Here is a 20,566-nt window from a genome sequence, read left to right as displayed (position 1 = left end):
TTCCGCCCGGCTTTGCTCGGGCCTTATGTTCTGTTCATAAGGTTATGTGCATATGTATATATTAAAAAGTGTGATGCCTTTGGGTATAATGGTTTTCCTTAACTACCATAGAGAAAAGACAGACAGACATTTTCACTTTTATAGATAGATAGATTGGATGCAATATATAGTAATGATTAAAAAAGTATACAAAAAAGACTCAGGCGCCACCACCGAGAATCGAAACTAAAACGTTCAGCTCACGATTTATTTTGCCTCTGCTGTCAATGAGTGGGCTATGAAAACATGTTTACTGGAGGGCTAAAAATGAAAACATGAACCAATAGCTACTACATTATGCATTCGCAATGCCGGCATCGACCTTCACCTGCCGAATTTTATTTTTTTTAATTTTCACACTTTTGCACCAATTTTTCCGGGCTAAAACCCAAATATAAAGTTTTGCATGGATTCAAATATCTTATATATCAAGTCTCATGTTTGTAGACCAAAAACTCTAGGAGGAGTTTGGTAGGCAAAATTTGTTAAACAAAAATACACACGTATACATAAATATATATGGAAACAATTTTGTGTTTACTTTTCACGCAAATATTACGCAAATATAAATCATGTAGAATATCTGCATGAATATAATTACACGTAATAGTTTACTTAAGATAATTATCCCATTAGAAAACCGAAGAGGGAATTAATTAAAATGAATTTTTAAAAGAATATGCAAATTAGCTAGATCTTTTGCTATTGAATGCCATATATAAGAAAATTGTATTTTCTTTTTAAATAAACAGAAAAGAGGGTTTTTAATATGAATATCAATACACACAAAAGAAACCCGAATTTATAGGAGGATAGATAGATAGATAGATAGATAGATAGATATGTTAATGCAGTTTCGTGTTAGTACGTATGTTATTTATTACCATTCACCGCCTTTTAAAAAGGGTCCTTGGACATGGATCTAACTTAATAACTTGACTTGAACCCAAAATAATAAATTTTAAGGCGTCATAATAGGAGTCGAAGTTAAAAAAATTGACCGCTTTTTTTTTCTTTTTTTTTTTTTGCTCAGCATACACCTCCAAACACCTGGGCAACGCCGGGCACCCATGATAGTCACCTGCAAAACAGATAGTTAGGACGAAGAGGAAGTTTCGAGTACTGTCCACGCTCACTGGATTTGACCCTCCACTGTATTTTTCTCTTTTTTTTTGGGGGGGGGGTGAGGTATGAGGGTTCACACCACAAAACGAGCTACAATGAATGAGTTGACAGCAACCAATGAAAGAAGATGTGTCAACCTACCAATGAAACTGATTAGGAACTTTTTCGATTCAATCAGTGAACGTTGTCAGCTGTTCATGGACCACAATGGCCAATAATTTGAACACTTTCAATAATTAGCTGGTTTCTGTGTTTTTTTTCACAGTATTTTCATGTATGAAACGTTTCTTTCTTATAATAAATGTTGGTTTTATGGCCATTTAAAAAGTGTATATATTTTATTGGGACAACCTGTATATGAAACACAAAAAAGTATCATTTAATTAAAAAAAAGCAAAACATAAAGCGTCTTTATTAGTATAAAATATGGATATTTCAAATTGTTTCTTAGTATGAGTCCAAGTGCTGGCCGTTGGCGAATAAAGCAGAAACTTTAAACGTGCACGAATTATTTCACTTCTTTCATGTCTGTGTATTTTCTGATGTTTTTGTCGTTTTATTATTCTATCCTGTTTTCATTTACGATTTCAGAATTATAAATCGCTTGTAAATCAGTTAAACAGCTGTAACTTAGTTTTTAAAGTATTTGTATTAAAGATTTTATGTAGAAAGAATGAAATGTTTATTGATAAAGTTTCGTGTTATCTATTTTTTCGAGCTGTTTTTTTGTTTTTTTTTTTGTTTTGTTTCTTTGTCTTCTGGATTCAGCTTGACGTTGTTTTCTTCCTTTTGTATTTTATTAACATTTTTCCGTACAAGTTTTAACATTTCTTGTGCTATTTAAGCAAAAGTACACATTTTTTATAAAGAGCATAATCCATGAATCAAAATAAATTCATTCATTTAATCTAAAAATCACATTTACATAAATAACAATACCAACAATAATAATAACAGCAATAATAATAATAATAATAATAATAATAATAATAATAATAATAATAATAATAATAATAATAATAATAAATTTTTAGAAGGTTATTGACAACATGAAAATATAACGAATTGTTAGAAGCAATACTGAAGTAAGATAAAAAATAAGTTTCGTTGTTTTGCATTTATATTTATTTTTGCTTTATATTTATATATTTATATATTTATATAGGTTTATATGTGTGAAGTCAGAATATCACGATATTTCAGAGAAATTTTCCTTTTCAGATGATTTTTAGTTTTCTTCTCGAGAAGTGGAGGTTTTTCCAAAAGATTGTGATATATATATATATATATATATATATATATATATATATATATATATATATATATATATATATATATATATATTGTGATATAATAGTGTAATATATATATATATATATATATATATATATATATATCTGTGTGTGTGCGTGTGTGTGTGTGTGTGTGTGATTTAAAAATGAAAATACAAAAACAAATATTTTAACCTCATTCTCAGTATTCCTTCTATTCATTGTTGCTAATAGCCTTCAATAATCTCTCTCTCTCTCTCTCTCTCTCTCTCTCTCTTCATATATATATATATATATATATATATATATATATATATATATATATATATATATATATATGTATATAGATAGATAGATAGATAGATAGATAGATAGATAGATAGATAGGACGTACAATGCTTCAATTAAACTTCATCACCCTTTTACTACCGGTTGTTGCCTGTAAACAATCTCTTATGATGACCTGTGTGAGAACTCCCAATGAGTGCAAATAATAATAATAATAATAATAATAATGATAATAATAATAATAATAATAATAATAATAATAATAATAATAATAATAATAATAATGTTTTCATTTCACGGCAGAAACGAAAAACATTTCAGGTGGATGTTTCCTGTGAATTGGTATTCAAGGCGTTTCTGAAAAATAAGAAAATTTGATAAATTTTAAACAAAGCTTCATTTAATTCATAAAATTATGTCGGCCCAATCTCGCTTTTTATCATCGATTGCTTTAGTCTTACAAAATCAATATTTAATTCAGAATAGCCATTTTATTTTGTTGAATGTAGGTTGATGTTAAGAAAAACAAAATGTAATTAAATTTCATTCCTTCCAGAAAATAACTTCATCCGGTCAAACTTATTTACGTGTATATTTTTTCGAAAAAAAAGAGGAAGTAAAATCTTTGGAAAATAAAGGTACATAATTCTGTCCTTGTACAGAACAGCTTTACTCACATTGTTTTGAATAAAAAGGAACTATTTGAGGAAGAAAATGTATATAACTCTTCATCTGTGACACTGATTTTTAAAAAAAATTTTTTTACACAGTGATCACCACTTATCAAGGCCCGGAAGCCACTTAGGGATAAGGGTTATTGCAAGTACATTACGTTAGTGTGGAGATTTGATGAAGTGTTTACTTAAGGGGGCGGTTCATTAGGAATTTGTTAACGTTGGACTTGAAGACATCCAAGTTGTAGTCCAGTGGGAAGCAGGCAGACGGAACAGAGTTCCACAGGCGTGCAGTTCTAATCAACTGATGATCCCTTTATGATCAACCAGCAAAATTCCACCCCTTCACTGTAGAGGTACCCAGATGCCAGAGAGCTTTCTACTCTAATAGCTTCTTTACTCAAACTATTTACCTCTGGAATTCCTTTCCTGTTTCCTGTTTCCTTAAATGTACCAATAGGCAGGAGTTTAAATGTAATGTGAACAAGCATCTTGCTGCAAAACTTCCCACTTAGGATGCCCCTAATTTAAAGTCCCACTTACGTCTGAGTGATGTTGTGCTTTGTTTATGAAATGGAAATGTAACTGCGGCACTAACCCTAGTCTGGTTTAACTGGCTTCTTCTAAAAGAGGAATTTTTATGAATATATAAAATTCACAAGTGGTCCCCAGTCGCATATATATATCCCTATCAGGGGAGATGATGACGTTAAGTTTTTGCAGCTCTTGCATGGAGGTGTTGACGTCCTCCTACATGCAGTAGCTGGAATTCCCAAATTGGTCACCCATCTGGTACTGATCAGGCTCAACGTTGCTTAACTTTAGTGATCTAATGCGAACCGGTGTGTCAACGTGATTATACCATTGTCACTTTGTTTAAAAAAAAAAACACCCATTAATCTGTTAACTGACTCAAGTTTGAAATGGATAAAAAAAAGGCTGCAAAGTTGGATTATTACCGACTAAGTCACACCTCCTCATCAAATTTCATTGGGGTAGAAAGTGGCTGTCGTCATCCATCAGGAGATGATCATCATCATCATCATATTCGGTTCAACGTCTGTTGGCATGTTTTGGACGGCTTTTAGAAATTGACTTTCAGACTAATCTACAGGGTGTTCAATATTTACCGTTACAACTTTCTATTATTATCTATATTTAGTGAATTTTCATGAATTTTAAACGTTTTTAATGTGCCTATGGATGAAGTAACTTGAAGATTACTTTTGACAATATGCCCATGATTTAGCGAAACGAGTTTCCATTTTAGAGCTATTCAAATCCGGAAAGTCTGCAAGAGACATTGTGAAGACCTTAAATTTTAACCGAATGTTGGCGTGGAGAGCACCAAAACGTTCCAAATCAACTGGTGATATGAAAATATTTGGTCTATCTTGGGGAGTAAAGTCTCAGCTTCCCACCATACCAATTTCGGGGCCCTGAAGAAGAAATTAAGTAAGGAATCCTACAAAATATCATTTGTGACTCATGTAGAGCATTCACCAGCGTTTGCAGCATATTATTGATGCACAGAGCAGTTACATTAAATAAATTTTGAATATCTTGAACTTAGTAATACTATTGTATCTATTTACGTTTGGATGATTTGTCTTGTTTAATTAATAGGCAAAAACGTTGTAACGATAATTATTAAACACCCTGTATCAGGTACGCCCTAGGATGGAGTACTGTTGCCACATTTGGGCAGGAGCTGATAGAAAGGACATCCTGCCTTGATAGAGTTCAAAATAGACTTTGTAGCCTCGTAGGGGATGTCCTTTTCTCTTCCCTGCAACCTCTTTCTCACAGAAGAGATGTTGCAAGTTTGTTTCTGCTTTATCGTTATTTTCATGGCAAGTGTTCGGCTGAGCTCCAATCGATGGTCCCTGTTCGTCAAAGTTTCACAAGAAACACCTGTCTAGCAGAAATCACTATCACTAATTTCCTCCATTCTTTATCTGTGTCTAAACCTAAACGTAAATTCCATGAGCAAAGCTTCTTTCTTAGAACTGCACACCTATGGAATTGTTTTTCGTTTTCCTGCTCTCCAGCTGACTACAATATGGTTGTCTTCAAGTCTAATGTAAACAAGTTTGTGATGAGCCGTTCCATATAAGTTAACAAATTTACCGAATTTCCATTACTAACGATTACTATATTGTCCAATTTCTACTGTATACTCTTTAACCCTTATCCTCGAGTGGCCTCCTGGCCTTAATAAGTGGTGATGCCTATGTAAAAAAAAAAATTCTGACTAGGTCTTTCTTTATATCACTTTCTCTCAAGTCTATCTATATCACTTCCTTCCATGCTTTCCTTGGCCTTCATGTGAACTGAACTTACTATCTTAACTGTTCTACGTCTACTAACCCAAGAAATCTTAACACATCAGGTCAATTTGATGAAAGCACTACATTTTCCCAGCACAGAGATTATCCTTAAGACGAATCGATTACACTGATATGATCATATGCAACGTTCATTCTCTTGGATAACCGTTCTAAAAGCATGAATTTCTAAATTGCAGGAAGGTTGGTCGGCCCAGGAAAACTTGCAAGCAAATGATTAGACAATACTGTACAGAGTAGAATCTGGAGATAGTTGACCCACTGACTGTGAGAGCTTGCATGATATCAGAATGGTAGAGGAGACAGAGAGTCGCTCAGTACCAAAACTAACAGTCTATGCCATTGTTGAGACTATTTGGGATTATGCTTACAGGAGCACTATGTAGGGAGTTGAGTACCAAGTAACCTGTTCACTGAGCAATGCCTCTGGTCCTGTGCTGTTCTAGAAGGTCCACCCTCAAAGCTTTGTCTTCTACCTTTGAGAAGGGGTTAGTTTATTGTTAGTCTCCTGAGGCTCCCCTACTTGGGAATGCCTACCAGAGTGGCCAGGAATTATTTTGCAGGATAGAGTGCCCTTCCTCTAGTGTGGTGGCTCTTCAGATCCTATTTTCTGATCCTTGTGTCACATCGTAGCAACGTGGGAGAATAATAAATAACTTGAACAATGGAAAATTTATGTTAATTGAATCGAAGAAGAATTTGGATTATTCGTACAACTATTCTTCATGTTATTCTAATAAACCAATTAAAGACTGGTCGACCTTTGACTTCCAGCCTGTTCATAGTACATCTTTTTTTGTTTTGTTTTTATTTACTCATATTCGCCCAAACAAGACGCTCTGTCACTTGGATATAAGGGGCTACTATTTCGAAGTATGCCTACAGGAGCACTATGTAGAGAGTTCGGCAGCAAGATGTCTGTAGACATTATATTTAAATTTCTGCATGTTAGTACAGTCAGGGAAGCAGGAAAGAGGTAAGGAGTTTCAAAGTCCAACAGTTCAAGGGAAGAAACTACTAGAGGAGGAAGCTTCCAGCATCTGGGAAGTGAAGGAATGGGATTCTGCTGTCTGTTCAATAAGTCAGGAGTATTCATGCCGAGGGGGGGGCACAAGTACTACAAGTTCGTCAGAGCATATTCCATTAAAGTATTCGTAAAACCAGCGTAGGGATGCAACATTGCAGTGATGAGACAGGGGTTGGAATTTGGTTGACAGGGAGAGTTTTTCTGGACCCTGTCTAAGAGAGAGACAGAGAGAGAAACTAGTTGTGGGTGCACAAGCCCAGATGTGACAACAAAACTCTATGCATGGGCGAATAGTGGCTTTGTAGAAGTACAGGATACTGCCAGGTATGAGTAGTTTTCTAGCACGATAGAGAGAGCCTACTTTCCTTGCAGCGGCCTTGGCAATGTGTTCAGTATATTTGTTCTGTAGGAGCCAGGGCAAATGCAGTGGCCTTGTCTAGTTTTATTCACTACAATCTGTCATAGATCAAATTTTATACTTTTTATATAATTTTCTTTCTTTCTTCAAATGTTATATGAACTGATTTATTCGTCTATGCATCTTTTGTTTGTTTTTGCTAATGAGTTATCGCTTATGAAGGCCAAAAAGTCACTCGAGAAGGAGGTTACACACATAATCTTATAAATTACATTCCTTATACTTTTTTATATAATTTCACAAAATTAATTGATGAAATCAAATCAAGCCGTCTGAAGTTACCGGCTTCCTAGCTCAAAATGTACCAAACATTGAAGTTATTGTTTTTTCCCTTTCCCTTTGCAAAATTCAACCATGCCCAGCAAAGTTAAAAACAAAGAAACAATTTTCTACTACAAGACAACCAAACTAAACACCATAACCAAATATTTGAAGATTTTAAGAACTATTTTCCCCCCAAAAAATTACTTGATTCGGCATTAAATAATCTGAAAAGGGTTGATATGCTGTAAAACAAAAACAACCAAACCATAACTACAAAATGAGATATTAACTATTTTCTTTTAAAACATGTTCAAAAAGATGTACTTGAAGAAGAGCGGAGGTTACATCGACCGAAACCTTATGGATATACCAAACAAGCTTAAAATAGTAGTCTGAATAATCCAAATAATATAAAGCATCTGTGCCTAAATCAAAACGTGGATTCCATGAACAAAGCTTCTTTCTTAGAACTGCACGCCCGTGGAACTCTGTTCCGTCTGCCTGCTTCCCACCTGACTACAACTTGGATGTCTTCAAGTCCAACATTAACAAATTCCTAATGAACCGCCCTCTTAAGTAAACACTTCATCAAATCTCTACACTAACGTAATGTACTTGCAATAACCCTTATCCCTGAGTGGCTTCCGGGCCTTGATAAGTGGTGACCATCGTGTAAAAAAAAAAAAAAAATAATAAAAAAATAAAAAACATTCCTCAGTTTGTCTAGAAAATTCTAAAGTTCGGAATATTTACCTGAAAAAACATGAAAATAACAACCAAAACGAGAAAAGTAATCCGAAAAAGCCAATTAATACAAAAGATTCCCGAGTTCAACCTGGAGGTTCTCACATTCGAAAAGAAGTTCTTGGCGAAGGCCGGTTATATCGGCTGAAGCGTTGTGAATGTAACAACGAAAATAAGAATACTTTTTTCCAAAATGAATTTTTGAAATGTCGAAGTTAGAAAACGTCCGCTTAAAAAAGTCTCTGCAAACTAAACTTAAATGTCAACCCTTTTTTTATTGTTTTTATTGAATTGAGTTGATGCGACTAAATCGTTAGAAAATCCATTGGTTTTGAAATGGAGGTCAACATGGGGAGAACAATGGGATGATGGGATTTGCAACATGTTTGTTGTCGGGTTTCACTTAAAACAAATGTCGGCTATTTAGAGTAAGAGTCAGGAAACGAACGCTATTTTGCTTTATTCTTTCTTTTCCTTTCTTTCTTTCTTTCTTTTTCCCTTCTTGTTCATCTCATTTCTTTCTTTTTTCTTTCTTTCTTACGTCATTTATTTTTTCTTTCTTTTTTCCTTTCGTTTCTTATTTTTACTTTTTTCGTGTTTCTTTTTTATTCGTTCTTTCTTCTTTCATTTCTTTCTCTCTTCTTTCGTTCTTTCTTCATTTTTTTCTTTCTTTCGTTCACTTTGTTTCTTTGTTTGTTCCTGTCTTTTTCTCTTTTTCTTTCTCTTTATTTCTTTCTTTTTGTTTTCCAGGCTCAAATTCGCCTTTAATTTTATTTATTTACCTCCCTACGAGATTAGAATTAGGCAACAAGTCAATATTAATGTGAAGAGAACCTATCCCCCCTCTAAAAAAAAGAAATGAAGCACTCTGAACTGGAACAAAAATAAAAACTACCTCGGTCTGAAAAGATGTCTCCTTCATTGACCGAGAACAAAAAAGATGAAATGTAATATGATCAGAACAGATACTACACTTTGCTTCTCACCAAAAAGTTGGAAAAGTATGATCTTATTATTTTCGATTGAGTTTGTAAGTATGCATTTGTGCACATCAGAGCGTCCACATCGCTTGAATAATTGCCACCAAACTTGGTTAAAGCATCGGTTATTTTTTTAATTATAACTGCTTTAATTTTGGAACATAAAGGTCCAAGGTCAAGAAAAAGGTATAAGTCACACTTATGGCGATAATTTCGTTCCTGTTCATTATAAAGACTCACTATTTGGCCCATATTGTAGCCAATTAAGTCCCGCATATTATATAAATGTCCACAATATTAAACACAATAAAACAAAGACTGTTGGATATTTAAGACTGAAACTTGGTGAAAAGTCAGGCATAGATTGAAGTTTATTTGCACCAAATATGATTGGATTGCAGAAAAGATTGTGATTTTTATTAACGACTAGCATTTCAGCTCAGCTTTGCTCGGGCCTTATGTACTGTTCATAACTTTATGTGCATATGTATATATATATATATATTAAAAAGTTTGACTCATGTCCAGGTAACCTACATCTAAAATTTCAAGTGTTTAGACCCAAAATTGGCGGAGGAGTTTAGTAGAGTCTGCAAAGGTCAACTCTTTCAACTTTGACCTCTTGGCAGCCAAATTTTCGGCCAAAAATCAATTAAAAAGCTTGCCCTATGTCTGAATACACTTTATGTAAAATTTCAAATGTTTAGACCAAAAATTGGCTGAGTAATTTGGTAGAGATCGCAGAGGTCAAATTTTTTTAAAATTTTGACCCTAATTTTGACCCCTTAACATTTATTATTTTAGGCCCAAATCAAATTAAAAAGTTTGATCCATGTCCAATTAACCTACATCTAAAATTTCAAGTGTCTAGAACCAAAATTGGCAGAATGGGAAAAACAACTTCACAGTAAACACAGAAGCAGTAACTATATTTCGATATGGAGCGGATATTATTCAATGGAAAGAAAATGTGCTGAATGATATGGACAGGAAGACAAGGAAAACGATGACAACAAATAGAGCTCTTCATCCAAAACGATGGGTTATATATGAAAAGAAAAGAGGGAAGATGAGAACTAGTAGATGTAGAACGGTGTATAAAAGACGAAGAAAATAGTCTGAATATTTATGTCTCCAGCTGTAAGGAAAAGCTTATAAAGGATGTGACAAAATTTGAAAAATTGCAAAAGAGTGAAATAGTAAGAAGCAAAGAATTTATAAGACAATAAATGAAAAAAAAAAAAAATGAAAAACAAATGGATTGAGAAGAAAAAAAAAATGCACAGTTCAATAGAGATCTATTACTGGCAGTGGATAAAGGAAACACCTGATGATGGTTATCAAAATGTGACTTGGAGGTTTGGACAGAAGCCCTAATATGTGCTGAGCAAAAGCAAGTGCCCAGGACAAATTATGTGAAGTATCACATTGATAAAAGAGCTGAAAGTCCGTTATGTCGACCGTGTGGATAAAAAAGTGAGAATGTACAACACGTTTTTTTGTTTTTTTTACAAAGTGGTCACCACTTATCAAAGCCCAGAAGCCACTCAGGGATAAGGGATATTGTAAGTACAGTAGGTTAGTGTGGAGATTTAATAAAGTGTCTACTTAAGGGGGGCGGTTCATCAGGAATTTGTTTACGTTGGACTTGAAGACATCCAGATTGTAGTCAGGTGGGAAGCAGGCAGACGGAACAGAGTTCCACAGGCGTGCACTTCTAAGAAAGAAGCTTTGTTCATGGAATTTACGTTTTGATTTAGGCATAAATAAAAAGTGGGGAAAGTTTTTGACAGTGGATTCAGTCAGACGGGTGTTTTTTGTAAAAGATTGGCGAGGGGGGACCAGAGATTGGAGTTCAGACGAGCACCTGCCATGGAAATAACGATAAAACAAAGATCTCTTCTGTGGGAGAGAGGTTGAAGGAAAGAGAAAAGGGTATCCTCCACTAAGCCACAAAGTCTATTTTGTACACTATCAAGGCAGGATAGGCTGATTTTAGCAGCTCCTGCCCAGATGGCAGCAGTATTCCATCCTTGGACGTACTTGGCTTTTATACAGAGAATTGCATCAGTAGTGAGATATATTCTGGAGTGGTAGAAGGATCCCACCATCTTTCCAGCGACCTTGGCAACAGACTTGATGTACATGTTCCATTTCAGATCAGGAGTGAAGGTCAAGCCCAGAAGCTTGTCAAAACATGGGGCTTCTCCTAGACAAGAGCCATCCATTTCAATTGATGTCAGATGGGGATCAGAGCGTTGATGATGTAAAGATAAGAGTTTGGTTTTAGATGCATTAAAGGTAACCAGCCACGTCTTCCCCCACTGAACCACACGCTTAAGATCAGAGGAGAGAGAATCAGAGAGAACTTTGTCATTTACAGCCTTTGATGTGTTGTGTCACCAGCATAGATGTCAACGAATGATTTAAGTATGTGTTTTGGGAAATCATTGATGTAGATCACGTGGTCAATAGTTGTGAGAAGTTAGCTTAAAAGGAATACAAGAGACGGCATGACAATGTTACGAGAAAGGTCCATTAGGATATATGCAAGAAAAGAGGGTTGAAATGCAGTGAAACATGTTACGAGCATGTTCCAGAAAGGGTAGTGGAGAATGATAAAGTAAAATTATTGTGGCATAAACGCTTACTTTCTTAAGTGGTCTTATGATTTTGACCAGGACTGTATAAACCCTAATGTCGTTTATATAAAAAAAAATGGAAATTAGAATAAAGAGAAATAACAATGTATTTGTCAAAACATTTCGTTCTTTCTTTAGATGGCGTTTTTTCTTGAATTATTCGGATCAAATAATTTTTCTTGTTAAGAACATGTACCAACGTTACATCAACAAAATTAGCGAATCAAAATGAAACATTGATTTTGTAGGACAAAAGCTATCGATGCAACAACTTGAGCAGTCTGGGTTTATTACATATGAAGAAAGCGACATTTATGGCAAAATTGAGAGCGAAATAGGATTAATTGCAATGTATGTCTTAGTAAAACGGCCTTGAAAATCAATTCTACCGTAGAACAGTTTGCATCCATTTTTTTAAATTTTGTATTCCAAGTAAAAATGATTATAATATTAGCAGAACCAAATTCTTTTAATAATAGATTAGAAACTTCAAATTAAAATTAAAATTTTGCATCGCTTTTATGTCTCTTTACGAAGATTAAAATTAAGATACATTGCTGCTAACCATAAAGCAAATTATTTTTGCTCACAAACATAATTTCTAATGTTTTTTCTAGTACAAAAACATTTAAATGCACTCATCGTAGTTACTTACTTTCTCGAGTAAATACTAAGTAGTAATGTTTTTTCCTACAAAATTGCAAATATTTTTTGCATACTAGCTATGATGCAAAGATGAAAATTAACATAAAAGGGTATTGGGAATTAGCTCAAAGCAGATTATTTCTATTTATTTATTTATTTATTTTTTGCTAATACAAACAGTAGATAAAAACATTCATTGTAGTTACTTACTCTCTAATGCAAATACTAGTAAGCGTATTTTTTCCATGATATTTCCCCTATTTTATCTTCATACTAGCATTGAAATGGTAGACGGTAATTAAAGATGAAAATTGACATAACGAGTATTTGACATTAGTTTAAAACGGATTATTTTTTGCTTAAGATGGAAATTGACATACCCAAATACTATGCCAACACCACTGAAAGATCAAGTATGAACAAGTTGCTTATTAACTATTGTTAACTTGTATTGCAGTTTCTTCGAGGGGGGAGTCTTACACTAATCTGGTGCTACCAGATCAGGCTATCTAAAGATACCGGCTTTCAGACCTAAAATTTTCTTTTTCCTTTGCAAAAACTCAATCATGTTCTGCAAAGCTAGAAACAAAAATAACAATTCTTCGCTATAAAACAACCAAACCAAACCAAACACCATAAATTTGAAGCTATTAAGAACTTGAAGCATAAAAACCTTTTCCAAAATTACTGGATTCGACATTAAAAAATAATCTGAAAAGGTTGATATGCTGTAAAACAAAACAACCAAACCAAAAACCATGATTAAATATCTGAAGATATAAAGAAGTTGAAACATAATGACTTTTAATTAACAAAATGGCCATTAAATCACCCCGAAAAGGTTGATATGCCGTAAAACAAAGGAACCAAAATCCAACCAAAATCTCCCACAGAACAGAATTGCAAGCCTTGTCATTAGAATTGTTAGAACCCATTTAACTTCAAGGTCAATCTCTGAATAAGAAGTAATTACAAAATTACCCGTTAAATAATTCTCATTTAAATGTCGTAACAAAAGACTACATTCCTAAACGTCGCTATTTCTGCCTCGGCAGATTTTTCATTAATCGAAAAAGTAATGGCAGAAAAGAAGGCTGTTTTTTTAAAGTATTGTTCCCGTGTAACTTAAGAATGAAAATGTCATTAAAATTATTTTCTAATCTTCTTATATGTAAGTCCAGATTTTAAAAATTGGACATAAATAGCATTTAAGCTGATGAATAAAACTTTGATTTTGCCTAGCCAATTTTCATCTGTTATTGTTGTACTATGTTATCGGTAATATAATCATATACTTTACTATAATTTATTTTTATTACTTAGTTCAGCCTTGATGACTAGTAATATAGAAACATCTATATTATATTTCTCTCAGTCTGTCTATGTGTCTGTCCGATCTGACTTAAATTTTGTTATGATAATGTGCAGTGAACTAAGTATTATGGTATCCATTCGATGCACAGTTAGGGATTAATAGGGATTAATAAGAATTGGTCGACATAAAACTACATTTACTATAGAAGTTTTCTCAGAAACTACTGAGACGATCTAACTGAAATTGTGTATGGACCTTTGCTATGATAGGGTGCAGCGAATTAAGTATTATGGTATCCGTTGGATGCACAGTTAGATATTAATAGGAATTAGTTACCACAATACCACATTTATTCTAGAAGTTTGGCATAAAGCGCCCATTCTAAGTCAACGGGCTATGACTTTTGTCCGTTTTTTGAAATGTGGAAGGCTTTGTGTAGCTTAATTACTATAAATATAAATATAGGCTAAAAGTCTACTCTTCAAATATTTATTCATAGTGTTTGCTTTGACTAATCATTTATGTTGTAAAATAAATTTAATATTTTAAAATAAAATAATAGGAATTAATATGGATTAGTATTTAATGAACAAATGAGCACACATTAAAACATATTCAACAGCCAATTTGCCATAAAGCACTATTTCTAAATCAATTTGCCCTTTTTTAGCGGGTAAAATGTCTAGTTTGTAAATAATCGCTAAAAATAAAAACCAGCTCATATTATTGATAAAAAAATTAGTGATAGGACGATTCTAACATTTTTCCCAATTCCGATACAATTACCAATTCCGTACTAAATTCCCAGTTTCGATACAATTACTGATTCTGATTCTTTAAATCTCTATTTATTTAACTATGGAGTTGTTATTTTTTCCCCCGATTACTGTAAAAATGCCTGTTATATGTGGAAATATTTTCCTAAACAAAAATATTCACTTGTTGGAGATCATCTATCGATTTTAGTTAGTTATAGTTAAAAATCAATAAATATTTATTATTTTGTTTATTATTTTATAATTATTACCAGCAAAGGAAGATTTTGCTGTAAACACATTTAAATAAAACAGACAATTAAAAGAATCGTTTTGGCATCGGAAAATATGCACAAATTCTTCCAATTCTGATACCCCCATATGTGCTTTTTTTTTTCATTCCTGATTCCAATTTCAATTAATCCTTCCAACACTAAAAAACATCCCTACACTGATTCATCTTCTTCAGTTAAGATAACAATCTATGCATTTACATTAAATTATTAAATTTTTGCATTTACTTACAATTTTAGTTAAAATGAGTGAATTTTTACAACCGACTTCCAATGTTGTTTTACTGTTATGCTTTAAATATAATATCGCTAATATTCAGACAGTTTTAAATAAACACCTAAAAAGAAAAATCAGTTGAGGAGAATAACTCTTATTATTTGCAGTTCTCAACGCAGTTTGCACACCATATATAAAAGGTCTGTCTAAAAAACTTTAAAAAAATATGCAGTCCATTTGACATCAGAATAGTATTTAAGAGTGATTTGACTTTCAAAAAATACCTAGTACGAATCAAGCCCCTGACCGAAAGTTTCGTGACAAAAAACTGCATATATGAGAGTTCATGCAAACGCGGTAAACTATACAAAGGTGAGATCAATCGTCCCATCAGGTAAGGCTAGAAGAACACCATAAAGCTGTGACATGGGGCGAGGTTGAAAAGTCAAGACTAGCTGATCAAATATGGAAAGAAAAAGCACCACACACTTCCCTTTATGGAACGAGCTTAAAATAATTGACAGGGATGCAAGATGGAGAGTTAGACGACTTAAAGTAGCGGCACATATTTAAGAAAAATTACTAAGCAGATCGAGCATAGGTATCAACAGTATACGGGAACCTCTAATTATAAAGAAAAACAAAAATTGTACAAAAAAAAATCTTTCCTTAAAAGTTCAACGGTCTAAGGGAGATAATCCCCCATCAAACTTTATTAATTTATATATGTATAATGCTTAGTTCGCTGCACCTTATCATAACCAACGTCCATACAAAATTTCAGCCAGATCAGCCCAGAAGTTTCCAAGAAATATTGGAATGGACATCCAGACAAACAGATCGATAGACTAAGAGAAATGAAATAAAAATTGGAAATAATGAATGGAATGTGATTTCTTACAAGAACGATTTGTGACAAGTGTTTATTGATATTAGATTTGAAGAGGACCATGTTGTGGCCTTCAGGGAAGCAATGTGAGTTGTTTTATTTCTTGAATTACATGAAGTCGCCCAGCAACATGATTTCCAGGTGAAAACTTTTGCTGTCTTTGGCTCCAAGCAGAAAAGACGTGCATGTATGCTTCCCCCAATTGAAAGCAGTATGCACAGTGTGGTGGAGTGTAGTGAAACAAGCTATCCATCCACTTTTTTTTTTTTTTTTTAATTTTCACCCCAAACAAGGCAAATTGCCACTTTGGTGTAGGGGGCTACTATCAGGGGCAACAACTACTGGGGTACTATGTAGGGATTTGGGCAGCAAGGTGTCGGTTCACGTTACACTTGAACTTCTGCACGTCAGTACTGTTGGGGAAGCAGGGACCTGGAATGGAATTCCAGAGTCTTGCGGTTCTGGAGAAGAAACTATTGGAGTAAAAAGATCTTTTACATCTAGGGATCTCTACAGTGTGGGGGTGGGATTCAGCAGCCTGTCGGGTTTGTCGAGGGTGCTCACGTCGTGGGGGCACAAGTGATTGCAGTTCGTCAGAGCATTCACCACTAAAATACTTGTAGAAAAGGCAGAGAGATGCAACATTTCGTCGATAGGACAGAGGCTGAAGCTTAGATGCCAGTTCAGGGCCTATCAGGTTTGCGACTCTCTTTTGAACCTTGTCAAGGAGCGAGAGACTAGTAGCAGATGCACCAGCCCAGATGTGGCAGTAATACTCCATACATGGGCGAATGGTGGCCTTAAAGAGGTACAGGATACTTTCTGTCTTTTTCTTTCACATCTACAAAAGTGATTTGTCTTCGCTGCTTTTCTCTGACTGTCTCTCTTTCTAAAGTAACTTTTTCTTCGTGTGTGAGTTCATCAGTAGACGAAAAGAAAGAAGCAACACGAGTTGTTTCATTTTTTAATTCACCTTATTCATTGAATGTTCCCATATAGACTTGCAGTATCGCAATAACTAGAACATAACAGGAATAAATGTTATGCATTGCATACCCTAGAATTTCTGCATGCTGGTGCCAGATGTGGGATCTTCAAAAACATACCTCTAAACGAAATAAAGGCATTGGCTTACATTTCAAGAAATGGACCAAATCGAAAAATGTTGTTTGTTTTGTTTTATGTCACATCAACCCTTTTTTTTCTGGGATATTTAATACAGTATCTAATCATTTTGGAAAAAGTTCTTAATATCTATGAACATACGAGGTGCCTTCAATAAGTTTCCAGACTTTTTTTTGTACAGGCATTTAAAATTATTGTAGACTCTTGAAAATTCAGTTTGCTAACGCTATATACTCTTATGAGATAACTGACCAATTTTTATGATTTCAGGTTCAAAGGAACAACTACAGCAGGAATTGGAATATACCCTACTAAAGCTGATTTTTACAGCTGGTGAATTTAAAAAATGCACTCATTTTATTAGATTAAGAAGAAAGTTTTGCAGAATTTATAATTTTGATTTCAAATTTTTTTTTTTTTTTTTTACACAGTGATCACCACTTATCAAGGCCCGGAAGCCACTCAGAAGTTTGCGTTATAATACCTTTACTTTATATATTATTTTAAAGAACACTTTTCGCTCTGTCTAATCGTTTAAATTACAATTGTTTTAAAACAAATATGTCTTCTTTTCTGTCTGTATCGAAATCTGGAATTTAGAACACAATCGGTAAATGTATTAGAAGTGAGAATTTAGAACAGAATTGGTAATTCGTATTATTTGGATTCTTTGGACTACTGTTCTCATCTTGAGTGTAAATTTCATAAAGTTTAGGTCGATGTAACCTCCAACCTTTTTCAGGCATATCTTGTCAAACTCGGGAATGTTTCTGTAAAACTCGGGAACTAAGACAAAATTTTGAATAGAACCTTTATTTACTTCACGGGAGTAGTCTGCAAGGACCCGTGATGCATGATTAGAGTACTGATGAATGGAAAAATCATTGTAAAATGGATATTTTCCTGAAGGTTGAAGGTTCAATTCTCAGTGTGGGCGACCAAAAAATACAATTGTGAATTACTTAGGACCTCTATATATGGCTGACGGACCAAGAGCATGCTAGCCCTATGAAATAAATAAAAGGTTCTGTTTCAAATTCCATCCAAATTTCTGAGTTCAGTGGAAACATTCCAGAGTTTGACAAGATACACCTGAAGAAGATCGGATGTTACATTGACCGAAACGTTGTGAAAATCACACTCACGATAAGAGCAGTAGTCAAAAGGATCCAAATAATACAAATAACCAATCCTCATCTAAAAAATTCAGAAACATAGAATCTGTAATTGTATTGGAATCGGGAATTTAGAACAGAATCGGGCATAATCTTCTGTTTGGTACAGATTGTGAGCCCATGTGACTTATTTTTCACCATTCCTGCAGATCCAGAGCAAGTTGGTTGATGGATGCCCAAGTGTTGAGAGATGTTCAGTCAAAAATATTCTCTCTCCATCTTCTCCTTTCGTTTCAGAATCTGTACCTGTATGGAAATCTGGAAAAATATTGGAATCGTCCCATAAATAATATCAACAGAAGAATTCTTTCCACAACGTTGACATGTTTTCATTGTTGTGCCTCTGCTTTTGCGCTGGCCAAACTTTTAGCATTTGGAGCGGCTTAAAAATAGAGTGTAACAATATTTAGATTCGGATGTGTAAAAATAGGGTAAATTTCCATGCAAGGTTGAGAATTTAGTAGTGGGATTTTCCTATTATAATTCAAGTAAAAGATACACAATGTTATGTGGCGAATGAACAAGGAAAATCTTTTTCACTGGACCACCAGAAAGACAGAGAGAAAAAAAGAAAGAAAGAGAGAAAGAGGACGAGAGAGAGAGATAGAGGGGGGGGGAGAGAATGAAAGAGAGATAAAGAGAGAGAGAGAGAGAGAGAGAGAGAGAGAGGGAGAGGGGGGGCTTGGTGTTAAAAAAAAAACAAAAAAGATTTTTAAAATCCAATTGCATTCGTGAATATTTATTTATTGATAACTTTTATAAAAACTGTTATTGCAAAGAAGGAGAAAATATCTACAACGTCAGAGAGAAAACAATATAGGAATTTCGGCTGCCACCTCACCGCTGCGACTGCGATAGATTCTGCCAAGAAATTTTCAGTATCAGATTTTCATTTGATTTTCTTGCTTGCTTTACTTACTAGTCGATGATATCTGTTTGTATCACATGAGCCTGTTGAATAGGAAAGAGAAAAGAAAATGAGCATTGAATTCACAAACTGCCATTAAATTGCAAATTTAAAAAAATGGTTAACATTAGAAATAAACGTCAATAAGTGCAAAAATATATTTTATATGGAAGATCGAGCAAAAAATTGGCACTGGATTTTTTTTGGTAGTCGCTAATCTCCTGCTTAAAAGATATAAAAATAAATATCAGTTAGGATGCAAGCTATTTTCATGACAAGTGCTCGACTGAACTCCAATCTATGGTACCCTCTTGCCAAACTTTCACAAAAAACACCCGACTAGCTAGAACCACTATATACGATTTTCCCCACTCTCTCTCTATGCCTAAATTTAAACGTAGATTCCATAGAACAAAGCTTCTTTCCTAGAACTGCCCGTCTTTGAAACACTGTTCTGCTGCGTGCTTCCCGGTTGGATACAACACTCGTCTATCGGAAACCACTATCAATAATTTCCCCCACTCTTTATCTGTTCTCATCTTGAGTGTTATTTTCACGTTTCGGTCGATATAACCTCCGACCTTCTTCAGGTGTATCTTGTCGAATTTGGAAATCTTTCTGTTGAACTCAGGAATCTGTACGGAATTTCAAACGAAACCTTTTATTTAATCCATAAAGATAGCGTGCTCTCATTCCATCAACCATGACCGTGTAGAAGTCCTAATTAATTTGCAATTGAATTCTGAATAATAAACCTCCAACCTCTAGAAGAGTGTCACTTAGAACTGTAAACCAAGTACTTTATCCATTACACCACAGGGCATTTCTAGTATGAATTTTGGAAGCCTTAAGCCTATTGTTTTTAGATGCACAATCTTATTATTATACATCACTACTCATTACTATATTTGAGATTGGCTTTTTTGGTTGGGAACAAAGTGTAGTAGCTGTTCTTATACTTCACTTCATCTTTTCAGTTCCCAGCCAGTGAAGAAGAAATCCTTCTAGACTGACACAGTTTGAGGATTTTTTTGACAGATTATCTGTGAGACAACCTCACAAATAAAATTTGGTGTCTTAGCGCCTTGCGAGTGAGAAGCCAATTCAGGATCACACATCTTACTGATGGGACGATCACTAAAGTGGAATCTATAATATAAATCTCACCTGTTTGTTTAAATGTATGTATGTATGTATGTATGTATGTATGTATGTATGTATGTATGTATGTACGCCTAAAACTGTCGACAGAGGCGATGGATTTTCACGATATTGGTATCATTTTCAAGCTTGATCCTTCGGATGACAAATATTGAAAAATTGACGAAAAACATTAATTCCTTCACCCTCAACAGGGCACTTTTCTACAAGGAGGAGTCGCTTTTGTCGCCAATATTTTCAAAAGTCATCCCCTCTTTTAAATAG

The 20,566-nt window shown here is 34.2% G+C and overlaps 1 protein-coding gene across 3 annotated transcripts in view; it reads right to left on the bottom strand.

The window, feature by feature from the left end:
- Window positions 1–2,969: 2,969 nt before the first annotated feature.
- Window positions 2,970–20,566, bottom strand: part of LOC145259769 (chitin synthase chs-2-like) — a 298,156-nt gene continuing 280,559 nt past the window's right edge. The window contains exons 36-37 of one of the 3 annotated variants that reach the window (XR_013864204.1): window positions 19,076–19,185; window positions 2,970–3,080 (exon numbers count right to left, since the gene is read on the bottom strand). Coding sequence is in view for 2 of the 3 variants with exons in the window: in XM_080117512.1 (XP_079973638.1) it covers window position 3,080; window positions 19,154–19,185 (33 nt within the window). In the remaining variant the exon portion in view is untranslated. Of the gene's footprint in view, window positions 3,081–18,943; window positions 19,186–20,566 lie in introns of those variants that run through there. The other 2 variants (XM_080117512.1, XM_080117511.1) reach the window with 2 other exon arrangements.

The sequence above is a fragment of the Euprymna scolopes genome, chromosome 35, assembly GCF_053919585.1.
Source record: "Euprymna scolopes isolate OS-2025 chromosome 35, ASM5391958v1, whole genome shotgun sequence".
Taxonomy (NCBI): Eukaryota; Metazoa; Mollusca; class Cephalopoda; order Sepiida; family Sepiolidae; genus Euprymna; species Euprymna scolopes.
The sequence above is the reverse complement of the archived record's forward strand: the minus strand, read 5'-3'. Positions and strand labels throughout refer to the sequence as shown.